At 40.2% G+C, this 19,681-nt stretch overlaps 1 protein-coding gene across 4 annotated transcripts in view; it reads right to left on the bottom strand.

The window, feature by feature from the left end:
* HACE1 (HECT domain and ankyrin repeat containing E3 ubiquitin protein ligase 1) overlaps positions 1-19,681 on the bottom strand; it is a 46,430-nt gene that overhangs the window by 10,262 nt on the left and 16,487 nt on the right. The window contains exons 9-20 of one of the 4 annotated variants that reach the window (XM_048493818.1): positions 19,032-19,133; positions 18,731-18,837; positions 17,953-18,199; positions 15,534-15,865; positions 12,573-12,641; positions 10,302-10,389; positions 7,985-8,096; positions 7,799-7,896; positions 7,113-7,200; positions 5,082-5,231; positions 4,121-4,317; positions 925-1,056 (exon numbers count right to left, since the gene is read on the bottom strand). In XM_048493818.1, the coding sequence (XP_048349775.1) occupies positions 925-1,056; positions 4,121-4,317; positions 5,082-5,231; positions 7,113-7,200; positions 7,799-7,896; positions 7,985-8,096; positions 10,302-10,389; positions 12,573-12,641; positions 15,534-15,865; positions 17,953-18,199; positions 18,731-18,837; positions 19,032-19,133 (1,722 nt within the window). The remainder of the gene's footprint in view (positions 1-924; positions 1,057-4,120; positions 4,318-5,081; positions 5,232-7,112; positions 7,201-7,798; positions 7,897-7,984; positions 8,097-10,301; positions 10,390-12,572; positions 12,642-15,533; positions 15,866-17,952; positions 18,200-18,730; positions 18,838-19,031; positions 19,134-19,681) is intronic. The other 3 variants (XM_048493838.1, XM_048493846.1, XM_048493827.1) reach the window with 3 other exon arrangements.

Genomic DNA, 19,681 nt, shown 5'->3' with positions numbered 1-19,681 from the left:
CTGTGTTAACATCAGAAATTTGCACACTGCCAGGTGTTTGTTGAGAGTGCGTACATCCAACAACAGGCATTTGCCTCCCGACTCCTTGTCATTCAAAAAAATACCCAGAGCACAAGCCAGAATTAGCTTGGCTAGTGGGAACCTTCCTAATCACACGTTTTGCTAGTAGAGAATCAACTTCCTGCAACAAGGTGGGGGATCACTAGTCACAAATTTAGACTCTGAATAAGAAGGGATATACACCAGTTCCTAGAAATAACCAGTATTTATTACTGCAGGATCTATTTGCCATTAGTAATAGAATGAACAGCAAACTGAGAGAGCCTGTCTGCAAACAATTTTCCATCTAGCCAGGCCTGCTTTTTTTGGCTTAGCACTGGACGAGGGAGGAAAACAACTACCCTCCCAGGCCCTTTGGGGGTCTCGGAACCTGTTAGAACTCTGCTGGCCAAAAGATACCTGCTGCTGAGCCCTAAACCAATCCGGACTGCCTCTGGTATTGAGGAAAGCGAGGAAAATACATGGGGAAGTAATATGATGTCCCCTCCCCTTCCTTTGGTTCGAGGGGGAGGGAGCACTCTGGAGATGCAGAGAAAAACCTGTCACTCTTCTCTGCAGTAGGCCTATGCATGCACAGTCGCCATGATGACTGCACATAACACCAAGAATCATGATTATCTATTGTCAACTTGGGGAGTTTAATTTTTTCTGGAATGTTATAAAAAACCTCTCCTTTCACCCATAAAATCAGAGAAGGCCCTTCTCCAAACTACTAAATCAGGTCTTTCAAAATTGTTTAAAATATTTTTACCCACCTGCTAAGTTTTACCCAACCTGCTAAGCGTAACTGCACTGCAGGCACCAATACTTACTTGCCTGCACTATATGCCACTTGTCACAAGTAAAGCCAGTCATGCTACTTACCAGTTCATATTCATCAAATAGCTGTATCAGAGAAGGTGGAATAAACATATGGAAGCCTTGCAAAAAAGCATTGATCTGAGGCTGAATGGCTCTTGTCATCCGAAGCTCAGTGACAAGCTGGACATATTCAGCCTGAAAAAGGGTATATACATTTATGCCATCAGCACACATCCACAAATTTCACTCAGTTCCTCAATTAAAACCACCTCTTAACAAAACATAATCTATAAATAGAGAAAATGGGAGGAGGGATGCCTACAGGTGGATTGCAGAGGAAGAGAACAATGAGTTACGCAGGCAAATAAAGTCTCCTCAAGCCCTTTCCCCTTTTTAAGTATTGGATGGGTGATTTCCATATCCCTAACAAATGCCTGTTTACTTAAGAAGATTATTACCAGCGAAATAATTAAACTGTGTCTATTATTGAAGGGATTTTAAAAACTGTTAATGTGTTTTGAAATACATACGTACACTGTTGGCATACATATTCCCCAAGAATATGCATACTGGCTGGAGAATGCAGAAAAATTTCACAGATATGAATTTCCTCAGGCTTGTTGGACAGCATGTATTGTGACCACACAATAAGTACCAGTCCTGATTTGAAGGACATTGTGTGCATTCACGAGCTGTGGTGAATTTGCATTATAGCTAGTTGAGGATATCATTCAACTCACATTTACTGCCCCCCCCCAAATATTTGCATGTACCAGTGCCTAAACCAAACAGCAAAAATAGGTATGTATTAATTAGAAGTCCCTTCAACCTTGAGTCCTGAATGAATAACTTCAAATGCAGCTCGGCAGAATTGGGAGGAGGACCTTAAATCTGAAGTGAAAGATAAATAGATCAAGAACAATTTCTAATTATCTTTCAGCTCTAATATACACAAATTCAGTGGCATGGCGGGAAATTTTGGTTACTAACATATCCTAACAAGTACAATTAAAATTGTTGGGAAGCAGAATTGAAGAGCAACATCACAGTCCAACTCCTGTGTAAACTACTGCTAGGGTGTGTGTGTGTGTGTGTGTGTGTGTGTGTGTGTGTGTGTGTGTGTGTGTGTGTGTGTATTCTGCACAACAAAATTCTTCAATCTCTTTAATTTTTATCATCATGCACAATCAATAACTATAATGATCAGAATGATCAATACACAGAATAATACAAACACTATTTGCAAAAGGCATTCTTGTTTCAACAGTATGACAGTGAGAAAAACAAAAATAAAGTGACACCAAGTGGCCACTGGCTAGCACAGCATGTTCTCCAACCAGAATTAGCATACTAGACCAAAATAAATATCCATGCACTGGGGTCTGCAATAAATGTGATGACAGTGCTGCACTTGATGGTGTAAGTGACAGAAAAACCAACAGTTCAGGGGTTATGAAAAAATACGTAATTCAGATAAGCTACTGATTTTAGAATCCCAATGTAAGATTACAGGAGTTTCAGACAGAAATGGTACAGGCAGTATATTTTGTTTGTTTGTTTGTTCCACTTATATACCGCCCTCCCCCGAGGGGCTCAGGGCGGTTTACAACATTAATACAAACAAGTGGAAAGATAAAACAATACTAAAAATTAAACTATTAAAATGCAGCGCTCAAATTTCTTAACCATTTAAAAACAGATGGCGTATGACCATGAAAATTTTCCACATAGTCTACATCCAAATAAATAGAATGGGACTTAAAGCATAATTCAGATAAACAGTTGGTATATAATGGATGACATGAATATTCAACTAAAAATTTGGTCTGGTGGCTCATTCTGTTCTCCCTGTGAGCAATGCAGGCTACATCCAGACATCAGCTTCCTATATTTTTGTTCTGATACTGGTGCTAAAGGAGAAGCCCAAGTGGTACCTTTTCACTGAAGTCTCTGCTTAGTTCTTTTTTAAAATTTAGATGGTCTACCAATTTATTTATTACATTTTTCTCTACAAACCACAGAACACACAGGTATATATAGAATTAATAGGAGGCCTCCCAAACACCACCTAGATTCAGTCTTGCTTAGTTTTAGCTAAATTATGTATCATGTACCCTGTAGCGATGCAGTTCCACAGATCCTTGGGGGTGGGGGGCGGGGAAGGTGAGCTGCTAACAGATTAAAGTCAAATAAAACCATAATACCAACTGTATCTAAATTCAGAACACAAAAATATAATTGTGTTGTCTCCTGCAGCATACCTGAGCTGAGTAGAGAAAGAGGGCACAATATGTTGTGGGGAAGTGCATGGGGTACACTTGTATTCAATATCCCACACCTGCTCTAGTTCAAAATTATTGTCTGGAAACACCTTCAATATTAGCTGACGTTTCCACATAGCTTCTCTAAGGAAAATTTACACTAAGGCCCAGTTGAAACATTACTTGCAGAGCATGGTTGCTGCTCCTATGTGGTCCTGCACCACACTGACAGCATTTGTAACAAGAAACCGTATCAGGCAGGTGCATGACTTCATTCCTTTGCATATATCACTGATGTAGGGGATAACCATTTAACATACCAAACGTTTGACTCTTCATTACAGAGTTAACTGGTATGGCACAGGACCAGATCTTATAAAACAGGCACCACAAACAAATTTTGAATCAGACTTTTTCTCTGATCCCATAGTGACTGAAATTTATTACTTGAGAACTCCCAACAGTTCCCATACAATATATTTCTGAGGGCAATTAAGAAAAAAAGAAAGAGGTGCAAACAGGCACTTAATGTCAATGTGAACTCCTCACTTAATACCACATCAATCATTAGGCAGTAAACTAAGAAACCAATATCGCTTCCTTTTGAGGGAGTGGGAGGGCAGAGACTAAATCACTTCAATCTATTGTTATTAGTTCTGCTCTTGTGGATATCCTCAGAGTATACAGCATAAATTCTACTGAGTGATTTTGTTCCACTAATGGTAGTGCCTTCTTCAGACACAGGAAGCTTTCTGCCAATGCAAACAGCTCTATACAGCCAGGACATGATGCTTCTATTGCACAAAATCAAACTACATTCAGGGAAGGCAACAAGCAGCCATTTAAATGTCACTTGGTTTTTATTTTCTGAAAAGCAGGTCAAAATAAACCTGACTAGGGAGGATGTTACTATTCATTTAGCCGGTAGATTATGAAGCTCTTGTTTAACCTGGGGCATAACTTGAAGCATCATGCATCTCAAATTTGAAACAACTCACTTTGTTTTCCTGTGTGACAAGGATACTTGCACCTCCCAGTTTCAAAGGCACTTCTTCCATTGCTCCAAAGACATCGGTCTCGACAGAGAAGGTCAACTCCAGCCCTAAGTCACTGATATCATTATCTAGAATCCACTGCAGGTTCTTTGCATATTCTGGATCAATAGATTCCACATCCTGATAATTTACAGGTATACCTAGGAAAACATACATACAAACAACTCTCATGCATGTTAATTCAGAAAGTGATTTGCTTTATTTGTGGTAAAGGAGAGCCCTCTACAGACACATTGAAACAGTGCAGAGATAAAGGAAAAAAGAGGGATGAATGGAAGCAAAATCTACAGCAACAAATAATTTCCTTTTAAAATTTCTTATCAGCGGCTACAAGGACACAACCTAATTTAGGTCTTACAGAATACTACACCTCTGAACATAAATTATTGCAAGCTGTACTGTGAACACATGCTTCAAAACAGGGTACGATTTCAAATGATAGCTAAGCCATTAACAAAACAAGACACTTTAAACCTCAACTTCCTAGCCCTGTGTATAACATGGGATCAGTATATACCTTACAGGTCTGTTTTAAATGCGTACATTACTATGCTCCATGTGAATGTTTTACGTAGTAAGACCCAGGTTCAAAACCCCACTATACCATAGAAGCTTGCTGGGTGATAATGAGCAAGACTCACTCCTTTTAACCTACTTCATAGGGTGGTTGTTACAAGGATAAAATAGCAGAAGAATGTTGTAAGCTGAGCAAACAAGCAGCGTATAGTTACCTAAATAAATGTATGCGAAATAGTGGTCTCGTCTGCTTGTTTACAATCCAGGCATGTCTCAAGACTAAGCTATCGTTCAGTAATTCTGAGCCCATAGGAGCAGAACAATCCATCTCAGCGGCAATACATTAAAAACTAGATCTTATTGGATTAAAACCTTAATGGAATCATACCAAGAATATGCTTGTAAAATGATCTTGTAAAATAAATGTTCACCAGTTGTCGATGATTCAGGGCTAACCCCAAGATCTGTCCAGCAAACCTGAAGTAGTTCAAATGGTCAGGATTTACAGAGGAGTTGCTATTTGGCTGGAAGGTGGTTCCTAGAACAACAAGAACTTGATAATAGGTATTTTAGAATACACTAAAAGATTCCATTTATTTTCTGATTCATGACTCTCAACGGGGCAAAAAATGTAGTCAAGAAAAAAACAAATTCGGGTGTGTAAATAGCATTTAGATTTTAAATAATGTTTCACTCTGAAGGTAGGTTTTTAAAGTTATAAAAATTATGATAATTATCATTCTTCAATTTCTATATTTTATATTAACGATGCTCCCATACATCCTGCTTCTAACATTAAACTCACAACAAGCAGTACTTAAAAACAATAATAATCTCTGGAAAAGTATCAACTTGATGATGAAGACAATGTTCAAAGAAGACACTTGCAACTATCTATATTCAAGTACACCTATTATATAAATCTGCACATCAAAACATAGATCCACTTTTACAGAAAGATATCCCAAATGTGCACTATTGAGTTGCAGAAATGGATAGTTTTGCACGTCCAAAATTTATATTCCTGGTTTGGAAGAACATTAAATGAAATGTGTATGGAAAAATCACCATCATATCATGTTATAATGTTCAGACACTGAAAAGGTGTATGAACACATTGTCAGATGCTCTGGCCAGAAAAACTTTAAACAATCCAAATAATCGCTGAAAGGCAATGGAACTAGAAGTGCCATTCTACAGAGAGCTGCATCCATTTAAGCCCATTGACTACAGTGAACTTTGAAAGTTGCAACTCTGGTTAGGCTGGCAGAGCAGGCTGCGATGAGTGGGGGAGAGCAGGAATATGTTTTGATTTGTACATTGCCTTGAGTCATACAGAAAGCAGTAGTATGAATATTTTAATAAACCTAACAACACATCTAAGTAAGTGGACTCCACAGCTTTATGTATTGCTTTTTAAAAGACTGTATATAGGTAAAATGACTACGATTATAGACAAAATATTTCTCCAGAACACACAGGTTATTATAGTGGCTGTTCTACTTTAAAACTGCTTCCTAACATACACATGAGTTGCTTTGGGCAGCCTGCTTCTTCATGCAAATAACTGACTTACAAACTAATGGCGAAGACACATCCTTTCTCTGCCAGAAGAAATCATAGCTAGGATTTCTGTCACACCTTTAAGACTAAAGACATAAGCCAGGATTCAGAACACCAGGAATCATGAGGAGATTTGCTGCATGGCAAACTAATTCTTTTTCTTCCTTCCAAAAACCAGGAAGAAAGCAAAGAAAGAAAACTTTGTGCATACACACACACATAAAATAAAAACAAAAAATATAACAGCAGCAGTACATCTAGACATAAGTTACTATGAATGGTTTCCAAATATCTATAAATAGGTCCACAAACAATTTTCATTTATGGGCCATATTCTCATATATTCTCATATATTGATAGAGTTCCAAGATTCTCAATTCATTTGTTTACCAGAGGTGGGCCTTTATCTTTCTAGTATTATAAGTCTTTTCGCTGTATTAAGGCCACAGAGAGCAAACTAATTCTGAAACTCAATTTATGCAGTAATTCGCAGTGTCCATCTGAACATTAATGTCAAAATTCAACAGGGATTGCACAAACTCATGGTGAATGCTAAAACAGCTTTTCAGTGCAATCCTCTGCTGAGTTACCCCAGTCTAATCCCATTCAAAATAATTGATTTAGACTGGAATAACTCTACAGAGGACTGCACTGATTGGTCCTTGCCCAGTAATTTTTAGTAAACACTGCACTATTCTCATACTATTCTGTACTACAGAAGGTGAATTGATTTAGAAGGCCGGTTCTTACACTTAGGGCCAAATAAAAAACACTTTTCCATGAAATTTATTACTCTTATTAGCTGTTTCACATTATTTCCCAAACGTTGTCATAACAGACAGCAACCCCAACATACCATCTGCTGACTGAGTAAAAAGTGCATAGTCTGGGTTAACTATCTCATTGGATAGGATATCAAACCACTCCCGCACCACACCGTGACCCTAGGTGCCAAAAGAAAACAGGAGATTAACATTTCAGTTATAGTTTTATATACAATCAGATACATTTCTAATCCCAAATGATGACGAATGTGTTACAATGCTTCTGAAGTGGGCTTTGACTCGCAATCTGAAAAGTGACAAAACCTCACAAAAAAGTGTTCTTGGCTACTTCAAAAGGGATAGCACAAGGTTTGCCCATGCATATTACTCTGTTCAGCACAGTGGCTTTCTATCTGTCTTGCGCCAGGAGCACATCATTAGCACCTAACACCTGCAGTTTCTCTTCTGACAAGAACCACATCCGGCTAATGTTCACTGAGAGCAAAAAATAACCCTAAGGAAAGGGTCTAGCTTGTTAGGCTTCTCGATCCATAGGGGCCTTTGCCTTCAGAAACCTGAGAGGTGCTCTTCTCTGTTTTGATCTAACTGCACTGGAGCCAAACACAACGATAAGCCAAGAGACCGAAACAGATTTTTCTTCTCCATCTAAGGAACCTCGCTATGCGTTTCAAAACCTGCTGTCCTTAAAGACACTATTTTCATATACCTCTCATGAAAACTATGTTTTATGCATTACACGATATATAATTTTACTCACCATGCCTTCTTCGCCATGGAAACGTACAGCAATTCCTTGTTTCAGCTTTGCACAGTTTGCTTTAGACACAACTTCACAGCTGCTCCTAAAAATAGAATCTAAATATGAAATACCAATTAATTTCTTAACTTGTGTCAACACAGAAGTGTTTCACACAACGAAGATGGCATAGCTGAAATTGCTTACCTCTGTGGACCAACAGAATATCATTTTCACTGACTGGCCGATGGACCATGTCCGAATCTTGCTGTCCAGAATTCAAATGCTCATAAAACCATTCACAACGATCTTTAAAGGGCTGGTGGGAGAGAGGCAAGGGAGAGAGCAGAGAACTATCAAACACCCAAGAACAAATGTTTCACACAGGAGATAAAAGATTTACACTGAGAGCTTGCTGACAGTTCTGGGTAGCCCATATGCTAGCCTGCTGTTGTCAGATCTCGGGAGATAAGCAAGAGAAGCATTTGGAGGAGAGAGCACCAAGGAATACGAGGGTCGCGACGCAGAGGCAGGCAATGGCAAACCAAACCACCTCTGAATGTCTCTTGCCTTGAAAACCCCACCAATGGTTGCCATAAGTCAGCTGTGAACTTATGGCAAAAAAATCCACCCCCCCCCCATGAAAGAACACCAAGAATTAAAGATCCAATCAGGCCACACCAAAAGCTTGGGCAAACCAAGGGGAATTTGTTCCTTTTAATCAGCATCAGTGGGCTGGATCCTAAACAGGGCAATGCATGTTTCCATGGTAGCCCTTCAATGTCCTTTTTATGATGCTCTGGCAGAGTCCTGAATTCCAAAAACAGAGCTGGGGGGGGGGGGTTGTCTACTGCAGTGAGAGTAAGGAAATGAGAAAGGCCCATTCTATGAGTGGAAATCCTGACACAAATACCAAGGTTCATGTGCTCGATCCCAAACTGCTTCTGAAGGTCCCGTTCCACAGAGCTTTGCTATGAAGTATGGAGAACAATCCAAAGTTAAAAATGTAAACTGGACCTTGATAACTTCATGACTGCATAAACTGATGAACGGTAGTAGCTGGACAGAGAGAAGGGAAACTAATGAATTTAGGCTTCCCCCCTTCATAGCCTTCCTGCCCCTGCCCCAGCCTCTCACAATCTACTGCAGTCAACTATCAGCCAGTAGACTGCATATGTAGTAAGGTTTTGCCAGCAGTCTGAACCTGCAAGAACTTGGGTTAGCATCCAGACACTTTGCTGGGAGAGGGAAGGAATCACATAGCAATCTAACTAGTATTTATCAACCCACTATGATCTGTTATTTATTAACTGTAGGCTAACCAAATCTGTGCAATGGACTGTAATTTAAATAAGCAATGGTTTATGTCTAAATCCAGTCTTGTTTCTGGGATTGAGATTTGGCATGCCTGTTACACCATCCTGTAATCACTCCATGTTCTGCTCATCAGTTACCAAACTCAGGTCAGAGAATCATAGAATCATAGAGTTGGAAGAGACCAAAAGGGTCATCAGGTGCAACCACCTGCCATGCAGGAACAGACTATCAAAGCACATATGATCATCCAGCCTCCAAATGAGGAGACTCCACCACTCTCTAAGGCAGTGAATTCCACTGTCAAACAGTCCTGACAGTCAGAAAGTTCTACCTAATGTTTAAGTGGAATCTCTTCCTGCACCTTAAATCCATTTGTGTCCTAGTCTCTGGCGGACTCCGCACAGGCCCCTACAGCAGCTTCCCACCAGCACATATAATGCCGATGGAGCGCCGGGACCATTCTCACGCTGAGGTGCAAGCGGCCCCAGAGCAGCCGCAGCCCGCTGAGGCACCTCCATTTTCTTTCTCCACATTTACCTTCTCTCCCTTCGAAGAGGCATGCCCATGCTGTCCTCTGACCCCTGGAGGTCGAAGGGTAGTGTGGGCATGCCTCCCTGTTCCTGCGGAGCTCCACAGGGAGAGAAGGTAAGTGTGGGGGGAAATGCTGTTTCTCAAAAGCCTCATTGAGCGAGGCAGGGAAAGTTTCTGCCCCTGTTTGGGGGGTGGGGAAGCACGGTGCTGCCTCAATGTGTTTTTACCGTTCCGGGGCACTGTGTGGACTCCACCTCTAAGGCAGCAGAAAACAAGCCTGAGATGATCAGGTCAGGAGGACTCTAACGCTCCTGGCATTTCATAAACCACATAAAACAGAACTGTTCAAGATGGCATTTTTATAAAGGAAACGGGGCTACATTATAACTCACTGCCCTAGGACAATACACTGTTTCTAAAGATGTAACAACTTGTTACATTGTTTAACATTGTCTGCATTGTTTAACATGTAATGTTTACCACTTCCGCTTTGTTCAGACAACAGATCTGTTTCAAATTTCTACAATTCCTTGTCCTATTATACCGCTCCTTAGATGTGTCATTCTATTCACTGCAATGTTCATACTGTGTAATCTGCCTTGAGTCTCGGGGGTAAAGACAGACTATGAATAATGTAAACAAACACTGAAACTCAAATTGTTTTCTCAAAGCTTACCTGTGCTTTTATGATATGCATGAATCGGGACATGAGTTCGGGACACTCGAGAAGAAAGTGGAAGTGATCAAAAATAATTTTGGGATTTCTGGAAAATAAAGCATTTAGATTAAGAATAAGTCCCTTATTTGATTCAGGAAATAAGAATCAGACATGGAGGACAACACTTCTAGCCCTGATCCTAGCACACTATGCAGGATGTGCAAGAATCACAATCACTGAGTCCTGAGTTACCAAATTTAGCAATATCTTACTTGTTAAACCCACACATAACAAAATACTTGGCTACATAGGAGTTCCTGGGTGCATGTAACAAGCTGTTCAGATACACTAAGAAATCTCACATATTAACATATAAATACTACAAATGTAATGGCTCCCATACAGAAAATTGCCAGGAGGTGAGCTTTAATGTATGAACAAGTTCAGGATCCTGAAGATCTTGGCAGCCTCAAAATGCAAGATTGCAGGGAAGGTTAAGTTCCTGCTAAACCTGCTAAAAGGTTTAGATGAAAAAAGATTGTAGCTAAGAGTCAACACTGTTACTCTATCTGTAGCTCATTATCCAACAGCTCCTTTGAAGACATGACCAAAGTTATAATTAATTTACACCTAAATATTTATTTGCGCACAGGTACTCAAACTGCACTGGAATGGGAATCCTGAAGACCTCATGTGAAGGTTCAGAGCTCAACTCTGAAATAATGCCAAATCATAGTAAGCACTACTCAGTTACAGAATCCAAACTGTGGTTAGAGTTACTGCTTTTGTTTTCTATCTGTTCAGCAATGACAGCCACAATTTTGTTCCATCTCTATTGTCCCATTTTTGTCCCATCTCTATTGTCCCGTCTCCATTGCCTCTGGCATCAAAATCACCTTGCAGTTGCAATTTGTCATTTCATATAGGTTGATTCCCCACTGAAAAAATGAATGTAGATCCAAACCGGTTTGGAAAGATTCGGCACCTTTCGATCACGGTTCCATGATCTGCACTGCAGCTTCTGGCCCCCGAACAATCCTTGTTCCCAGCAACACAGCAGCAATACAGGCATCCCCATTGTTGGAGGATCAAACACGTGATCTGCTCAGGAGCTTTCCTGATTGGCTGCTGCATTGTGTTGGGGCGGGAATTTTTTCCACCTTGCGGATCCACATCCGCGCGAGCATGTGCAGAACGACTTTACGTTGAGACAAAGAAACAGGCAATTTAAGCAAACCCGTTTCTGCACACCTCCGTGAGTCGGATCCACATGGATACGACATGTAGCACTGCTTTGTATTGCCTTCTAATCAGTCAATCAGTCAAAACCGTATCCACGTGGATCTCTGGTCTGCAAAATAAAAAAAAGGCTGTGCGCACAACACGCACAACCCACTGCGTTCTCATTGGATGGGAGGCTCTACATCACCACCAGCGGTGGGAAAAACAAATCCGGAAATCCCCGAACTTCCCCACCGCTCCAGATTCCACAAGTGTTTTTCAAAAAGGTGTACTTGCAAGCAGGTTCTGGAAAAACATGTGATTTGCAGGGGGGGGGGGGGAGAGAGCACCAGAAATGGGATGAATGTGTGTTGGGTGCTGGCTAAGTGGGGAGTTCTGCACCAAACCTGGATAACTCCCATGAGTATCACGTGTTTGATAGTCAATTAGTATCACGTGTATCATGTGTTTAATAGTCAGTACCATAGTTACCCTGTTTCCCCGAATATAAGACAGCCCCTGAAAATAAGATGTAGTAGAGGTTTTGCTGAAGTGCGAAATATAAGGCATCCCCCGAAAGTAAGACGTAGCAAAGTTTTTGTTTGGAAGCATGCCTGACGAACAGAACACAGAAAAATAAGACATCCCCTGAAAATAAGACATAGCGCATCTTTGGGAGCAAAAATTAATATAAGACACGGTCTTATTTTCGGGGAAACACGGTATCATAAACCTCAGTAAACAAACCCAGTTCAAACCACAGTTTCTGATTCTGGTCTGCTAGTTAATTACAAGCAATAATTTGTCAGTACTTACACTAATCCACAGTTAAGCTTCCTTAACCATAGGTTGATCTGAATTTGAGCCACAATAGGTCCCTACCCTCTACAACCTTACATTCTTCACTAGAATGAAAATATGCCATTAATTTCAAGGTGATGCTCAAGTAAAATTTAACTTCAGCACACCAGCTAAAGGGCTGATTTATCAGAAACCATGCATCATAGTCTGAAATTATTACTGTACTGAGAAATGTTTCATTAAACAAGTTAGTTTCTGAGGACCTACCGGTTTACAAAGCATTTAAGAACGTTGTCATGCTTGCAAACAAACTCTATGAAGCGAGGAGATGTCATTCTGAAATGAAATGTCCAAATTAACAAGGTGTTGAAGTCTAATGTAATAACAACATTTTAATTCCTGAGTGCAATTGGAAGTTTCATTAATGAAGAACAAGTGTGTTTTAAATAAGCTATAGCTCTCTTGTCTAATATTGGGAAATGATGGAGAAGAAGGCATTTAGACAAATGTGCCACAGAATAAATCTATAAAAGGACTGCAGAAGCCTTGCGGAGGTCACTTTTAAAGAAGTAGTTTAATGGCTAGAATAATTTAATGGGAAAACTTAATGAAACTGGCACTAGGTAACCTCAGGCTGCATTCTTTGAAAAGGTTCAAACATAAGTAAAAGTAAAGGTTACCCATGGGGTTATATCACTTCATGACATTTACTATGCAAATGACCATCAAGCACATATGTTCTATCCTCCCCTTCTCCCTCCCACCTTCTCCTGGGGACTATGGTTCTCTCCTTTTCTACTTCTTAGGTTGCTATTATATGTAGACTGGGTAGACACAGCTTGTACAAACTGTAAAATTACAAACTACAACCAACCCATAGTTTGAATTCTGGTTTCAAAGCTTGTTGCATAGTGCCAAACCATAGTTTGGATACCAATCCAATCTTGGGTATCAGTCTTGGAGAAAGAAGATACATGTTATAATTATAATCTTGAATAGTTCCCAAACTTTATGACTACATATGTTTGCACTAGTTTTTCTAGTAACCCTTGCTACTCTTTTTCTAGCGTACCATTAAAAAATGCTGCCCATCCCTGAAAGGTGTATGTAAAAGTTAAGTAAACAAAATCTGCTCTCAGTACTTTTTCACATGCACCAGACTTCATTACTGGGTCCAAAATTCTGCAGGCACTTATTAATAATTAGCTAATAAAAAGCTCTGCTTCAGCTATGCTGAGTATGTTCTCTTGTGATGTTCTCCATTTCTATAGATGACAGTAACCAACAAAGTTTGAGTATACAAATCCACTGCACTGACTTCATACAATACACAGGAAGTTAGGGAAAGAACATACATTCGTGGGATACTACAAATCCCAGCCAAGAGCAGGAGAAACTGAACATACAGACACAAATAGTCTCAAAGTTTTGTCAAAGGCTTTTATGGCCGGATTCAACTGATTGTTGTGGGTTTTCTGGGCTGCATGGCCATGGTCTGGTAGATCTTGTTCCTAACGTTTTGCCTGCATCTGTGGCTGGCATAAGAGGTGTATCACAGAGAGAAGTCTGTTACACAATGTGTCCAGTGTCCCTTCTCACTGGACACAGTGTGTAAGACTACTTTCTGTGACACACCTCTGAAGATGCCAGCCACAGATGCAGGCGAAATGTCAGGAATAAGATCTACCAGACCATGGCCATGCAGCCCGGAAAACCCACAACAACCAGTCTCAAAGTTTGCCTGTAATAAATGAAAAACAACGTTCTCCTACCACAGAGAAGAGTGACAAGCTTTTCTCAGCATTCCTGCATCTTCAGAACATCCCCTCCCCTTTGAGCTGAAGGTGGCAAAGTTTCCTGCTGAAATGGTCATGAGAGGGAGAAGCAATTCCTCTATTTTCCAACCAGCTCCCCAGAAAGACAATCAAAATGGCCATCAATCATTCTTGGCCATCTCACTTGGAGAATTTCTTGATTAAAAGCAACCCCTTCTTTTCCATCTTGAAGTTGAAGGAAAAGAATCAACTAGGCAGACAACAGCAGGAACACTAACAACACATGTCCCCTCAACATGGTGGCAAAAAGAGAACTGAGGAGATTGCTACCTCTCCCTCTGCCCTTGTGACCATTTCAGCAGGAAACTTTCTCACCTTCGGCTTGAGGGGTACAGGAGGGGGTGGTCTGGAGATGCAGGAACGCCTGTCACTCTTCTCCGTGGCAGACAGGCTCATGTGCAATTCCATCTGAGACTGAACATAAGACCATGAAGACGAACAGTTACTTACACAATAAAAATTCCCTTGTAAGAAGCTGAAGCAATATAGTAGCCCATTCAATATTTGAAAAAGCTAATATATGCTACATGAATCACTCTACAGTTTAACAAGTCTTAACAAGGGTACATATAGAGATATCCATAGTTACCCTATACAGCCAATAAAGCAATAATCAATAAGACTGTAATGGATTCAAACAATAATGATGGAGAAAAGCTGGATATGCATTGTAGACGAATAAAGGTAGATACAATTCTTGGGAACCGCTGATCCAAAAGTATAAAGACACTGATTTGGGGGAATCTGAAACATCGAGAAACTGCATGAAATTACTGAAATATCCCTTTTACTGGATATATCCAGCTCCACCAACACAGTCTCCTCTCACTAGGTTTTGAACCATTTGATGTTAAAGGAATACACGCATTTAACACTCCATAGCTACCATTACATTTGAAACCAGAAGCCACGTTCCACACATTTGGCTGATACATGTAAACTGGCCTAGTACATACTGTCAGAAAGCCATTACCACAGAAGTCAGAATAAGCATACAATCATCAGGGATCTTTTTCTACAGGGAGTTCGATTTTCCTAGTACTGGGACAGATAGATGGGACACATGAAGGAGCCCAGAAGTGGGTTGGCTATTATCACCAAGTGTATTTCTCTTTGGGGTTTTTTCAAAGATCTATGGCCTACAAGTTAAAGCAGAGTTCATGCATTTTCCATATCCTTCAAAAAATGCCATTGTTTTGTTTCAGGGTTTGTCTGCTGCTTCACAACCATCACAACTGTTCAAACTCGGTTTCCAAAGACTTGCAGTTACCCAGCAGGAAAGAACTCTCTAACTGACATTTGCTTTAAAACTACCATCCGCTGTGCTCCAAATAAAGTTAATAATGATCTAGAAAGAAGAACAGAATAGGTCTTAAAGTCAGATTCTGCTTACCCTGAAGGCATCTGACAGGAACAACACATATAAAATGCTTGAATGACAGCGCTCAATCGGTTTGCTGTCACAGAAATAACATCCTGGTAATCTGCATAAGCTTCTTGTGCGCTGCCAACTTCATAAGCTTTAGAGTCCCCTGTGTCTGCAGGTAGCACTCTGCTCTTCTCAGATGAAGCAACATCAAAGATAGGAGTGCCATCATGCTGATTCGGTCCTTTTTGCTTCAGTAAGATGGAAGTGATGTTGGCAGAGTCCCTTTTGTTTTTCATCAGTTCTGCTGATATTAGAGCTAGCCATTCATCTAATGAGTGCCAGAGTAATTCCAGAGGCTGCAAAGCACCAGGGAAATTAAACACAAAACCAAAAACTGAACTTCCAGTGGAATGCTGAATGTAGTAGCCATAGGTTACAGAACTGTCACAATACTAATAAGTTATATAGAAGATGAAGCAAGACAGGCCTCTTGTTTCAAAGTCCCTAACGCATTTGCATTTAAGGGAGAGATAAATGATTTTAAGAAATGAAAACAACAGTGTCAACATTGTTCTTTGGCCTGGTTTTGCAGTTTCATTTTGTTCTTTAAAGTCAAACCATGCTGGCACATGGGACGATGTTAGAATGGTTTATGAGAATGCCCATTTGCACTATGAAGAACTTTCAATACTGCACGGATTCATCCACCAACTCACATGCCGCCCCCCCATTATGCAAAATTATACTAGTGCAGAGGTCTGCAACCTGCAGCTCTCCAGATGTTCATGGACTACAAATCCCATCAGCCCCTGCCAGCATGTAGTCCATGAACATCTGGAAAGCCACAGGTTGCAGACCCTGTACTAGTGCAAAGAATTTAAAGAACAAGGCCAGGAAATGGTACTGTGCCAAAATCCCTTGTGCATGTTCTCCTCCGGCTGCCTATAAAGCTGATTAATAACATTTTTCCATTTTATGTGTTCAGTTTAGTCCACACAGATACAGACATTCAGAGAGTCAGCCATAAAAATCGTTTGGCCTTTTAATAGAAGAATCATCAGACATGACCAATGGCACTCTGAGGAGAGATACTCATGGTTTGTTCCTTCCAACACTACAAATGTACATCGTCAAGTACTATTAGGTGAGAAGCATTTTGAAAATGCATATAAAGAAAAATATATAGGCAGCAACCTTTAGTCTACACTGACTGAGGATGCAAGACATTTCACTAAGGCCCTGCTGATCTCACCCTTCTACCAAATATATACAGCTAGCAAACAGGAAGTACATCTTAAAGTTTTTTGTATTAGGACTTGAAGGGCTCAGGTCTCACTGGTGTTCCACAAAGTTGGGGCCAGAGGTGAGAAGACCTGGTGGGCTGCAATTAGGAGGAAATGAAACTGCTCTTCCTGCTTCTTCCATCAGCAGAGGTGCAGTGACAGAAGTCAGGGTCTCTTACTTCCTGGATAACAACAACATTCAGAAGGATAGCCTTCTAAACCTGGATAGCTCTAAAAGGGACTTGGACAGATTTATGGAGGAGAAGTCAATCTATGGCTACAATCTTGATCCTCCTTGATCTGAGATTGCAAATGCCTTAGCAGACCAGGTGCTCGGGAGCAGCAGCAGCAGCAGCAGGCCATTGCTCTTACATCCTGCATGTGAGCTCCCAAAGGTGGGCCACTGCGAGTAGCAGAGTGCTGGACTAGATGGACTCTGGTCTGAACCAGCAGGCTCTTTCTTATGTTCTTATGTTCTCAAGATATCCCTGCCACATAGTAATTCTGCTGAGCTGATGACAAGCTTATTTCTTCCTCTAAAGAGTTACAACTGGACAGACCAGCTGACACACATAACATAAACACCAGTTGTTAAGCAATTTATATTTTCCATAGGGAAACTGCTCAACACTTCAAAGAAAGAAGATGACAGACACCTTGGTAGACAATGTGTCATTACTTCTATAAACAGATCTCTAGATTTAATATTAATAATTGTACAAGGAACTACAATGGCTGCTATACTTAGACATCACTACATAACACATACAAGGGAATGAAAAGGGGAGAGAATGATCCATAACTGGAAAAAACTTAGTCACAAAGTCTGTCATAAAACAGTCATCCTCAACAGATGTACTGCTTCAGTTTCTCTGCAAACATTACCCTTGAAAATTTATGTGCGTGGGGAGGACAGGAGGTGGAGTCAAGCACACAGAACTCTCACAATAACAATCCCGGCAGCCACAATTAGGTAGAAGCAATGAAATTAGTTAGATGAAATCTTGTACCTGGAAACTTAAAAACTTAATTTCATCATACACAGGGTGAAAAAAATAATGGGAAAATATTTTTTAAAGATATCACTAATTAGTTATATTTAGAATGCCGCAAGGGTAAGAAGTGGTCCCAACTTAAAACATGGTATTAACCAAACTTACTTCCTCCTCATGGGATGCTTGATTAATGAATGCATGCTTTGTGAAACTCATCTCTTTAAGGTCTATCTTCCTAATACTGTCAATTACTTTTCTGACCTTGAACACTTGACTTCTCGGAGTCTTATTTCCATTATAACCCATGTCATTTCCATTACTGGGGGTGGATGGGCCAAGGCGAAAGACATGACAGAAAATCCTCACGATCCTCAGCAAACTCTTCATCTGAGCTTCATAATTGCTTGAAAGGCTGGGGGAAAGCCCACAGAACATACAATAGCTTAGTATAATAGGCAGCCCTAGGGTCAAAATTAAAATTGTACAACTTGAAATTTTCAATTACCAAAAGAACCAGAAGAATCAGCGTGGCCCTTCTCCAATGACCTATTACCTATTCTGATAATGGCCTCTCCTCTCATCTGGTCACATGCATTACCCAGACAACCACTTACTCCTTCTAGTCCCCCCCTCCCCCACCGCGAGCAGCTCTCATGCAAGAGACAGGACAATAAGTAGGAAAAGTGTATATATATCATAACTGTACAAATACTGCACGTATTAGCAATAAGTCCATCCTGCCCATCATGGGCTGCTTTGTTTCGCATGCCAACCCATGTCAAGAAGTTATCGGAACCTCAAGAGGAAATCCCAGAAGCTTCAGCTGTCCCTTTCAATCTTTTAAAGTAGGTATATTTTGATGGTAATTCATACACTCCACTCAACATGAAAAATGAGAAAAGAGAACTTAAAGGACCATTATTCTTGGCTGTGCCTGACTTACCTGAGCAGTTTGTGACCATTTGTTGTTGCCACCTCAGCGAGGCTAGTCAAGATTTTCAGGTACTGGTTTTCATTCTGCTGAGATAAGTGTTCTAGGACTTGTCGTAACTGGATACAGGAAAAAAAAACAGTCACTAAATGTTTTGGTCAAACCAGTGTAGTGTGTCCACATCTAGTAATCTGCATTGTTATACAGAATTTCTAACAAGTAGGGCTATCATTCAATTAAACAAGTTAATTACTTTTAGAGACTGTGGATTAAAAAAAACTATATCTGTTAGAACATTTAAAACCAAGTTTACCATGTTTTCCCGCAGATCCTCCTTTTGGGTCATCTGAACAATTATTTGGAAAAGTCTAGGATGATGATGTATTAGAACTTCACAAGTCTCTCCATAACCACCCTGACAAAAAGAAGTTTATAATGTGGAACGTTTCAGAAAATTAAGAGGCATAACTGAAATCATCTGAAGAAATATTAGCAGATCTAAATTCCTTCAGGGAAGCAAGGTCAACAGTATCACTACATCACTACAGTATCACTACATGTTTGAGTGTTGTCGATCCTCTTTTGCTTTAATATTGGTTTTACATATTATATATAGGGTTAAACACAATCAGGGCACCATTTGTTTAGTTAAGCTTCCAGGATCTGAAATCACTTTTATATATCTTTATATCCTTATTTGATTTATTTTGTATATTATTATTTTGTCTATTGAACTGTTGTAAGCCACCCTGAGCCTGGCCATGGCCAGGAAGGGCAAGATATAAATACAATCCAATAAAACTAAAATAGAGAACCAACTAAAATAGAGAACCAGAAGACACACAGAGGAGGAGGAAGAGTTTGGATTTGTACCCTGCTTTTCTCTATCATTAAAGAGTCTCAAAGTGGCGTGCAAACTCCTTTTCCTTTGTCTCCCACCGAGAGGCACCTTGTGAGGTAGGT

Source organism: Sphaerodactylus townsendi, linkage group LG01 (assembly GCF_021028975.2).
Source record: "Sphaerodactylus townsendi isolate TG3544 linkage group LG01, MPM_Stown_v2.3, whole genome shotgun sequence".
NCBI lineage: Eukaryota > Metazoa > Chordata > Lepidosauria > Squamata > Sphaerodactylidae > Sphaerodactylus > Sphaerodactylus townsendi.
Note: the sequence above shows the minus strand (reverse complement) of the source record. Positions and strands in the feature narration are given on the sequence as shown.